The sequence below is a fragment of the Echeneis naucrates genome, chromosome 20 (assembly GCF_900963305.1).
Source record: "Echeneis naucrates chromosome 20, fEcheNa1.1, whole genome shotgun sequence".
NCBI classification, from domain to species: domain Eukaryota; kingdom Metazoa; phylum Chordata; class Actinopteri; order Carangiformes; family Echeneidae; genus Echeneis; species Echeneis naucrates.
Window position 1 is genome coordinate 12,146,911 of NC_042530.1, and position 11,102 is coordinate 12,158,012.

Sequence of the window (11,102 nt, forward strand, 5' to 3'; positions counted from 1 at the left end):
TGGATGAGATTTTTACCGGTGCAGAGAAAGCTGAAGGTATTCACAACGGTGAAGTTTCAGGCGAGGAAATGATGGGTTAAGTGTTCAGAGAGAGTGAGTAGGGTATGACACAGCATCATTTCCTGTACATTCATTGTTTTCTGCTATTGTTTTGGAGTGATTCACGGCCTTTTTTGTGTAAAGCAAGTAGAATTTGGCCTTGAATTATTACCAATGTGATTTCTCCTTTTCTTTAGGAGGAGAAACAAGACGCAGGCTTAGAGGGTGTGTCCATTCTGGAGGATCAGAATGACTCAGACTCAGGCCCTGCAAGGAAAAAGATGAAGAAGACTGACAGCGGCATGTATGCCTGCGACCTATGTGACAAGATCTTCCAGAAGAGCAGCTCACTGCTGAGACACAAATACGAACACACAGGTATGTACACAGGCATTGTTACACAGGACAACACACACACACACACACACACACACACAGTGTCTCAGATTGGCATTGAATCAAAAACATAAAAAAAAAAAAAAACAAAAGTTTTCTCACCATCACTTACATTTGAGTCCTGGGAAAGATGAGTCAGAGTGCAAGCTAGAGTGTAAAGAGGGGTGGACACCTAGTTTCCAGCAGGTATTACTCAACATGCACAGAAGAGGTCTGAGAATTTCTTTCCGCTAACTCCCCTCCTCTGCACTGCCAGCTTCTCATGTGAAGCACCGAATGTTGCAAGAGGCGAACTCTGGTTGTGATTTTGCTCTAAGAGGATGACTCTGTGGCCAAGCTCAGGTCAAAACTCTTGCAGGCATTTTAGCTCTTTTTTTTCTTTATTACTCTGATACCTGGCTCACAACCATCGGTTTCAGATCCAAATGACCTCATCCTAGGTGCTTGGGTGAGGTTTTCTTGAAGCTTTTAAGCACAATTGTTGAGATTTTGTTGTATTGTTTTGAAATGCTTTCCTTGGAAACATTGATGAAAGATCAAGGATTTCTCAAGCTTTGGCACCCTTTGTGTGTGGGGTTTAAGGGGGGGTTTGTTGTTTTCCTCCCATGCCTGTGTCAAATTTTATCTTTAAAAAAACAAGAAAAACCATGTTGACCTAGATTTACTTTGTCTTATTCTGCAGGGAAGCGACCTCACGAGTGTGGCATCTGCAGCAAGGCCTTCAAACACAAACACCACTTAATCGAACACATGCGGCTCCACTCGGGGGAGAAACCGTACCAGTGCGACAAGTGTGGCAAGCGCTTCTCCCACTCAGGCTCCTACTCCCAGCATATGAACCACCGCTACTCCTACTGCAAGAAGGAGACACAGAACCAGGCAGGAGGCCCAGAGAGCCCCGAGGTGGAGGTTGAGGCCCAGGCAGATATGGAAGCCCTGAGTCGGGTTCAGATGCAAATCCTGGGCCCCTCCCCGCTGGATTTGGATGAACGAGGAAGCAGCACAAGAGAGGATGAGGAGAGTGACGAAGAGGAGGAAGAGGAAGGTGTGGTGGACATGGATGACATCCAGGTGGTGCAGATAGGTGACGAAGGAGGGGATGAGGAGGAAGAGGAGGATCAAGGGGACAAGAATAAGGAGGAGATGGAGAGAGTAATGGCGGCTGGGGGAGGAGATGAGGAGAAGACAGAGATGGAAATGAAATTGGAGGAAGAGGAGGATGACACGAGGCAGGAGGAAGAGCCCGTCAGTGTTCAAGAAAGAGAGGAGGTAGGGGTAGTGATGGATAAAGAGGGAGAGGCGATAGAAGAGCTGAAAGCAGAGGGGGAGGTCATGGAGGAGAGCCGAGGCGAAACAAACAGGAACACGGTTTCTGAAGACAAGAACCAGACGCCGCAAGAGAAAGGAGATACTGACTGAAAGAGGAACCAGACTCCTCCATGACACACAATCAGAGTCCTCTCCCCAAGCAGAGGAAGAATGCAGGAGATGATGTCTGGGTACCCTGACAGCTCGTTTCAGTTCACTACTGTGTAGAAATCCAGGTGTGCCTGAAAAATACTAGTGACTTTTCCACAGGAGAACGATTTCTCACTGTTAGAAAAAAAACATTTGTAAAGAAAAACATGAAGACGAACATGAATTTTAACAAAGGAAATGCATTATACAGACTTTGGAAGCTAGAGCCGACATGTTTTAGATAATGTTTTATTACTAAAACACCTTGGGTCATTTCTTTTTATCAGTGTTACTAATTTTATCACGCATATTTTAACCTTTGAAAGCTGTACAGTTGGGAGATATTTCTATACCTTTTTATTGCCAATGAACAAAAAAAAGAAGTCAGTATTTTATTAAGTTGGAAGGAAAATAAGAAAAATCCTGTGCACTACAAGTGGCTTGGTTTACCTATAGATTTAGCAGTTGTGTTGTCTACCCTTCAGTATTACCGCACTAGAAATACCACGCCATCATGCTAACAGATGTTAGCGTTTCTTTTTTTTTGTGTGTGTGTGTGTGTGTGTGTGTGTGTGTGTGTTGGATCAGATTGTGAGCCTTAAAAAGTAAAGAAGTGAACGGTGTATGGGTCTTTTTAGTTGTTCTAGTTCCTTTAAGACTTTAAGAAACATTGTTGTCAATGTGTCTTTTCAGAAATAGATTGGGAAATACTCCTATTTGCTTCCTATGTGAGAGCTGGATTAGCAGATCAGTACCACGCTAGGCTGATATTTTCAAGCCACCCAACCTGTTAAGTGATTGCGCATGCACATGTATGAGCTTATGCACATACCCCAGGTGTTTCATGTAGATGAGGGGCATTTATCTCACACCTTATAACACACCTACAGAGCGCATATTTCCTGCACACCACAAAGCATTTTCATTTCTAGGTACGTGGAAGGGTTAAGACTATCTGTGTCTTTGGCGTGACAGCTAACTGATAGCACACAAGTTCTGTTGAAGCCAGCAAAGTCACGGCCGCCGACCCACAGACAACACCACAATGACTGACTGACACATATAAAGATCAATCAGTGTTGAATTCAGACCCGTGTTTTTATATTGGGGCAAGTAATAATAAGTTGAATTCGTGTAAGTGCTGGAAAATTGGACATTTTAGTCTCTTAACAGATGTCGCTTCCTGTCAACCAGTCTCATTTCTGTACACTAAATACATAGCTATGGCCAGCAGTTGCTAGTTTTAGGATTAAGAGCAGATGACAGTCTTACATCCTGCATAGCTACTACCGCAGTAGTTAACAGTCCTGCACCTGTAAGTTTGAGGTTAGGGCCAGATGCTAATAAAACCCCCAAATCCCCTAAAGTTAAATAAGCAGTAAACATTCTTTAGCTTGTCTGTTTAAAGCATCTCGAAACCAAACTGTAAGAAATGAGCTGATGGGCCTTTTAAAGTTTGGGGTGGTTGCATCAGCTCTTTCTGGCCAGCTGTGTTTGTAGTATTTATGGTGATATAAGTGAGCTAATGATGTCTTGGCTATAGCTTTGTATTTACTGTACATCAACTCCTAGCACGTGAGCAAATATGTAATATTTCCCAAAAATCACAAGTTATTTTAAATGTTCCGAAGAAGCAAGAAGGAGATGTAGAAAACTGTCTAACCCTATATCGACCCCCCACCCCGACCCGACCCCGAGCCTTATGCAAAAAAAAAAAAAAAAGAAAAGAAAAACAGAAAAACTAAAACAAGAGAAACATGCATATCAGAAGTGCCACAGAATACTGCTGTTGAAGTTTAGCAGCTGTGATCAGGTATTACAGGGCCCCAGATCAAGTCAGCCAAATCAGCTCACCACACCTGAGAGAGCAGAATTCAGCCTACCACACATCCACACATTTAAGATGACTCACACTTATTTCTACTCTGAGCAACTGAAACAAAGCATATGTTGTCAAACGGACAACGATGAAGATGATAGAGTATAATCTGTCCTGCCTGTTCCGAAGCTTCACTGCACTTGTTTAACACACCATGAAATGCTCAGATGTCTCTTCAGGTAACAAATTGTAGGCAAACAAAAATCCCAGGAGTTTAATTCAACAAAGTTTTTACCTGTCAGTATTATTTTTTGTCTCTTTTGTTGGTTTATGTTCTGTTTCAGTGTGTGTACTGTACCTTTTCAGCAATGGCAGTATTATCCCCACCCCTGATGAGATGGGTATGTCTGTTTAGTCATAGAGAACTTTTATATTTATGTGTCTTATTTTTTTATATTTCTTTATGGTTATTTATTACACTATGTAGTGTACAATACTGTAGTTTGTATTAATACGATAATATATTTTAGTATGGAAAAAAAAGATTCAAAGGCAAATAACTACAGGCCTGGAAACCTAGACTCCGGCATACTGAAGTATGTTTTCCAAACAGACAAAATTAAGTTTTTTCTCTGAAGAAAAAAAAATAAAATAAAAAAAAAAAACCTCACACCCTAATCGCCTGACAATTGGAACCTGTGACCTCTCTGCATCCATTCTCATGTTAGTTTAGTTTTCTTTCCCCTCTCTAATATAAAGCTACTGAACTCTTGAAAACTAATTGTATGTCTAATAGCATGAGTGTGTGCTGTTGTATTGAAGGATGATGCTTAACCACACAAACTCTCCTTTTTTGCCAAGCCAAAATAATATTGATGTTTGTTCTTATGTTTTTATTTGTGCCAACTTGTTACTTTATATGTCAGTGTCAAGACCACACCTACTTTTATATGCCCCCCCCCTTAACACCCTCATAATTTTTTTTATAGTGATTGTTTTTGTTTTTTGTTCATTTTTTATGACTCCCCATCTCACAATAAAATACATCAATTACAAGCTGCTCACTTTGTGATGATATTGTCATTGAGAGTCAAAACTATTACGATTTTGCTCGCGCTGTAATATTCAGGTAACAGTCTCTTTTGGGAGCTCTTCAAAGTGTAAAAACATCAGACGTGTTAAGAATTTGATTTAACTATTTACCCCTAATGTCCTGTTTGAGGGTCCTGTAGAGCTCGGCCTCAAAATAAATACTTCGGATTATTTACTTATTAGTGTTTCTCTGCTTTTCTTCATTTTAAGAGAATTGCTCCTAAACACATCGTGAAGAAGCCTGCTCAGGAAAATATCAGAGTACTTCTGTTTCACAGAGACCAGCTGTAAAACCTGATTAAATTCACTGAATCTTGATGTGCATTGGGTGTTAACACTGGTTTATATACAGCACTAACTTTTTAAGTGCAAAAGCTTTTGGATTTCTAGTTAGTCAAAGTTCTATAACATAGCTAATTCCTCATTTAGAAGACACTATAAATGTCTTTGCCAGTGAGAGGAAATTGTATTTGCTCCCAGACACACTGGCCAGGGCCTGCTGGTGAAAAGGGTTAGTGTGATCACAACAGATGGCTGTGAGGAACAGGAGAAATTATGAGGACTGGGTGTCCAGAGGTGGTCGGTCCATCAACAAGTGATCTCTGAACAGTAAAGAGGTCCTGATTTTCAGGTGTTTACAATGTTTCATTATCATTAAATAAGTGCTGAGGAGGTATTATCTGGCATCAAGGTTTTAGAAATCCTTAAAAAGGCCATAAGTTTAAAAAAAACAAACAAACAAAGGTTGCAAACTGGTCTAATGGAATCCAGTACAGCTGCTCTATAATTTCCAGTTTAACAAAGCAGCTGCTGCCTGCAGCTTCCTGTCCAGCATGGTTTTGTCAGGTATCATTCTCCAATTGTCAAACTGCTCCAGCTAAACTAAGCTAAGCTGCATTATTATTACAAACAAGAGAGCTGCATGTAGCTGTCAGTGATCACTCCCACATCTCTCTCTGTCTGGTTTGCCTGGTAGCAGCCCAGCCCAAGGTCAACCCTATTGATCCAGATCAGGTTTCTAGAAGGGTTGACCCCCCCACCAGCATGAATTAATAATGGAATGGACTAAAAATCCATAGTCTGTTGAGGAGTTGGAAACGGTACAATAGCTGGTGAACATATTTGATAGTTCTCTCCATCAGTCTTCCAGGAAGATTCTGGCTGCTTCCTGAGGACGGGAGGGGAGGAGGAGTTTTATAGAACAGCTCACACCTTAACATTACTGTGTCAAAGCCTCCTTCAGCAACATCTTGTAATTGTGCCTATTAGAAAAGTCTTTAGCAGTGGACACAGCAGCAGCAAGCCTCACTCTAAAACAAAGGTCAACTCGTGCCTTGCCTGTGGCTGCATGTTCAGGATGAAGGAGCGTTTTACAGGCTTTCAGTCCAATCTGTGACTTAAACCTAAGATACTGCCATATGTTCTGCTGGGCTCAGCATTTCAAAGGAAAATTGAAAAGCTATAACTGCTAAGAGGATATGGAGTGCTCTTGCCAATAATGGTGCAAAAGCCTGATGAAGTATCATGGCTGCTGGGACTCTGACACCGAGCCAAACCCAGGGGGCTGAAGCTCCCCGGGGAAATTTAGAGAAGAGCCAGGAGGAGGAGGAGGAGGAGGAGTGAGGAGAGTGAGGAGGGTGGGGGAGGGTGGGGGGGGAGGAAAGGAAAGCTTGGAGCTCAGGAAATAGCAGTCATTTAAATATCATGTTCATTTACTCAGCCACTAAATAGCAGACGGTACACTGAAATGTTGTGTGTGTGTGTGTGTGTGTGTGTGTGTGAGAGAGAGAGTGTGAAGGGCCATGTTAATATGCCACTTCATGTGACAAATTGTTGTTTCAAAGCTCAATTTTTAGCACACTGGTCAGCATAAGCTCATACATAACAGAGAATCTACTTATGTGGCAGCAGAACATACAAACTGTGAAATACAGAACAACACTGAATATATTTGTGCTGAACAAAAGAGCTGTCAACCTAAAAAATTACACTGTCGACTCATAATCAAAACTTGACTATTAACTTCTACATAAAAAAAGCATCTGTTTGTGTTCTGTGACAATTTCAATGCACGTGTTCGCGTTAACCAACACAATTTGAGTTTAAATTGACAGACAGCACATCTGGCTCCACGTGTGTACAATCATATACACTAATGCAGCATTACTGATTACGTTGATAATGTAACGATATAATGGGCAGCACGGTGGAATAGTGGTTAGCACTGCTGCCCCACAACAAGAAAGTCGCGGGTTCAATTCCAAGGCATATTTGGATGTTTCCCCGTCCCTGTGTGGGTTTCCTCCTAACGTCCAAAGACGACATGTTTGACAGTAAAATTGTCCGTAGGTCTGAGTGTGAGTGGTTGTTGGTCTCTGTGTTGGCCCCGTGACGGACTGGCGGCCTGTCTTGGGTGACCCCGCCCTCGGCCAATGTGAGATTGGCTCTAGCACCTCCCACAACCCAGAAACGGAAAAGAGGTAGAAGATATATGGATGATGAAAAATATAACGCACAACAATATAACACATCATACCCAAACACAGCACAGCACGGCACAACTCAAAGATAACATGGTGCAGATGCAACACTCTCCCACCAGGTGGAATTATGATCGTTGCAGTTGGCCTAGTTGCATTAGGAGTTTTCCTCACTCTCCAGTCGTGTTGCTACGTCGGTCTATAATAAAAGAGTCTTAGGAAGCATTACTTTGATTACTTCATCACTAGCAGTGAGGGACACGCCGCTCACACCTCTCACTTTCAGGTACCTCCTTTCAAAACTCACATGGTCAGGCCTGCATCACACACACAAGTGTGACAATCAGCAGCGGTCAGAGAACCATGGGGTCACCAACGGGGGGGGGGGGGGGGGGCATGCGAATATCTGTGTGTGTGTGTGTAGCACAGGGTTGATTGGATTGTCATTGTGCTGTATTTAGCTCATACCTTAAACATGTCCCCGGAGAATTACCCTTCAGCTCCTGGAACATGAGCCCGATCGTTAACCACACCGAGATTCGCTGTGGTTTTAGTTGTCCTTGTTAAGCAGGGACTGATTATCCCAGAGTCCTGGTCACCTTTCACCAATCACCTTATTCACAAATAAAGCTTTCACTTTTCCCGAGTACACACACACACACACACACACACACAGCACACTCCCTCCCCTCTGTCCACACATCTCCTGCCTTCTAGCTGAATCCTATTACAGTGTTTCTCAGAGATAAGCCCGAGTGAAATCTATCTATAAATTAAATTTATGCATCATCGTTTAAGCTTGTAATTGCTTAGAGACTCTGTTCATTTTATTAGACACAGAATCTTCTTTGTTGCTAAACTGAATGTGTTAGTAACTCTTATTTTGTCCTAGTTGGTTCAGTTTTGGGTTTTGCTTTGTAATAAGGACGATGAGTTGCACACACTCTCTCGCTCACACACACACACACACACACACACGTATATTTACTATTAATGCTCTGGCTGTTTCATGCTTTCTTTTCAGGGTGAGGTTCAGGGCTGACTTTCACCACTTCCCCTCCTTGTTACCACATCAGGACTCGCATTGCGCTAGAAAAACATCAGCACAACCACAATCGCCTCACAATCCCTGCCTCTACACACTCGCACAAACTAACACACACACAAAGTGCCAACCAGCCTGTGTTTGCAGGTATGGCCGGCCCTCCCACATTGCTGGGACAACATGGAGCGGCTCTCAGTCATGACTAGAATAACAAGGAGCTGCACAGAATTCAATTAAATGGTCTGCTCTTTGAAAAAGCTACCACCCACCTGCCTACACACACACACGCACACACACACACACACACAGAACTATGTTGTAAGTAACACACCTCCACCCAGCTACCCACTCATGTGTGCTTTGGTCCTCCCACACAGGAGCACATGCATGAACACATACTCACGCAAATATCCAACTCTCCTGAGTCTCCACTGTGTGTGTGTGTGTGTGTGTGTGTGTGTGTGTAATCCCATTGTACTGTCCTCCTCAGAGAAGCCTGGACCTTAAAGAGTTGTTTCCAAAGTAGCCACCTGATTGGCTGCTGGAGGTCAGTGGCTAAGCCCATAAAAAGGAGTAACGTCTCTTTACACTGCTTTAAATGTCCTCCTCTTTGTCCTCATGGGCCTGAGTGCTACAGGGACTATATCTCCATCTCTGTGTTCAACACTCTCTTGTGTCTGTGGAAGCAAAAGACACAAATTTCCTCTTTAGCTCAAATGTCTCTTCAGAGAGAATGATGCTTCTTGCCACAGACAGCGGCTGAGAAGAGTCCTCTGTAACCTCATGAAAACTGAACAATGGAGGTTCACATCCTGTCTTCACTGCCATCCGCACACCTCCTCCTTCTTCTTCCTCTGACTCAACAGATAGTTCTACAAAAAACAAGTACCCAGCAGAGGAGCTTTGTGAGGTCTGTATATGACTCCAATCCCTCGTTCAGGTAAACGTGCTGATTGAGTCATTCTCACGCTCTGTGAGGTTAGGGGATGGATGGGATTGGACAGGTGTTCTGCAGCAGAGCTCTGAGGGCCTGTTGAGCACTTCAGTTCACAGAGAAATATATTCAAAGAGCTGTCAGTAAATGCGACTGTTAATATAGAAACCTATATTTGGCGAAAAATAAACCATAAATAAACCTAAAAAACTATGCTATATATAGCATATAAAAAATATGCTATATATATAAAAAAGTTTGCGGTCTCCATCTCAGGATTTGTAAGATCTGTGGCTCCTGTCCATCCCTCTGATTAGGAATGTGCTCTGTATCTCGGCCCCACTGTGCTAGACCTTTGCCTTGTACCCAGGTGTACATGCCTCTGTAGAGACGACCTTTAACCTTGGCCTTTGTCTGACTCCACTGGGAGGTGTTGCATGTGTGCATGTTTCATTGGAGCAGGGGGTTAAGAGAGGTGATCAGTGCTTTAGCAGCTCCTTCTCCACCAACACACAAGCTTCTATCCTCCTTTTGGACGTCACACACCCTCACAGTGCGTCTTCATTCACTGCAGCTCAGATGTATGCGTTCTGCTCTGCTCCTGTGAGTCAGGCCGAGAGGCTTGGACAGCACCTGTAGTTTTGAATCCAGAGACAAGCAACAGTTTTTTTTTTTTGTCTTCCTCCTCTCCAACTCTGTTCTCTAAGAGCAGAGATTGTCAGCCCTGCTGAGCTGCGGCAGTGTGAGGCACGCTCCGGGGGCTTCAGAGCGTTTTACACAACAGTAAACAGTAAAAAGCATAAATGATGAAAAGAATTTCTTTCTTTCTCTGCCGATTACAGAGAGAAGCTAAAAAAGGAAGTGTTGTTTGTGATAGTTTCATATCATCAGGCCATTGTAGATGCCTCACAACAAGCTAAGTCTGAGAGCAGCAGGTTTCTACTTTGATGATAATGCATTTTTAATTGTGAGTGTTTTCTCAGTCTTACTGCGCGATGGTAGAATTTCAGACAATAAACAAACCAATTAGAAAAAAAACTGGTGATCTAAGCCAGTGGAGAAGATGAACTACAGCAGACAATGAGTGCCAATCACTGTAATCGCACACTGACACGTGACAGCACAAGGCAAAAAGCAAAATAAAGAACTGAAAGACACAAAAGACGTAATAATTCTGTTGGTTCATCACTAGGTGCAATCCTACACACACAAAATATATTCCTTTTCATGGAAAATATAGCTACATGCAATTTTAAAGAGCTGGTTCTGCAGATGCTTTTTTTTTTTTTTCCCTTCCAAAAATATTCAAAAGATTTCCAGTGATGCTGAATGTCCTGAAATAAAAATCTAATCGCACTTGGAAATGTCATCACTCATCATTCTGAGCATTTCACATCAGTGGAAACATATTCTGTCAATATAAACGAGAACATATTCTGTGATGTTTGTGCTAAAATTGAGCTAAAGTGACAAAACTGATGCTAATTCCAATCATTATCAGACATGCAGATTGACTTTCATTTGCTTTGCTTATCATAACCTTAAAATGACCCTAGAAATCAGGCTCAGAGCCAGAGGAGCGGCGATAGAGGGGGGTGGGGGGGTGAAACAAGATGATGATGTGGAGTCCTAATCAGTCCGGGCAGCATCCATTCTCTCCTTCTGTCTCTGTCTGTCCCCATTTCCTCATGCTCTTTTCATTTCTCTTTTCAAGACACCCAAGGCGTTTTCTCTGTGCCGGCGTCCATCAGGACTGGAGGCTCGGAGATGTGTGTGTTTCCTGTTTGGCCAACAGTCCTTGCCTCTGGGCTACGTCGTGCTTTCCGCGCCTGCCATCAT

The 11,102-nt window shown here is 42.8% G+C and overlaps 1 protein-coding gene across 2 annotated transcripts in view; it reads left to right on the plus strand.

The window, feature by feature from the left end:
- zeb1b (zinc finger E-box binding homeobox 1b) overlaps positions 1-3,655 on the plus strand; it is a 45,794-nt gene extending 42,139 nt beyond the window's left edge. For both annotated transcript variants that reach the window (XM_029529235.1, XM_029529236.1), the window contains exons 7-8: positions 237-417; positions 1,118-3,655. In XM_029529235.1, the coding sequence (XP_029385095.1) occupies positions 237-417; positions 1,118-1,854 (918 nt within the window). In that variant the 3' untranslated portion in view covers positions 1,855-3,655. The remainder of the gene's footprint in view (positions 1-236; positions 418-1,117) is intronic.
- The last annotated feature ends 7,447 nt before the right edge of the window (positions 3,656-11,102 follow it).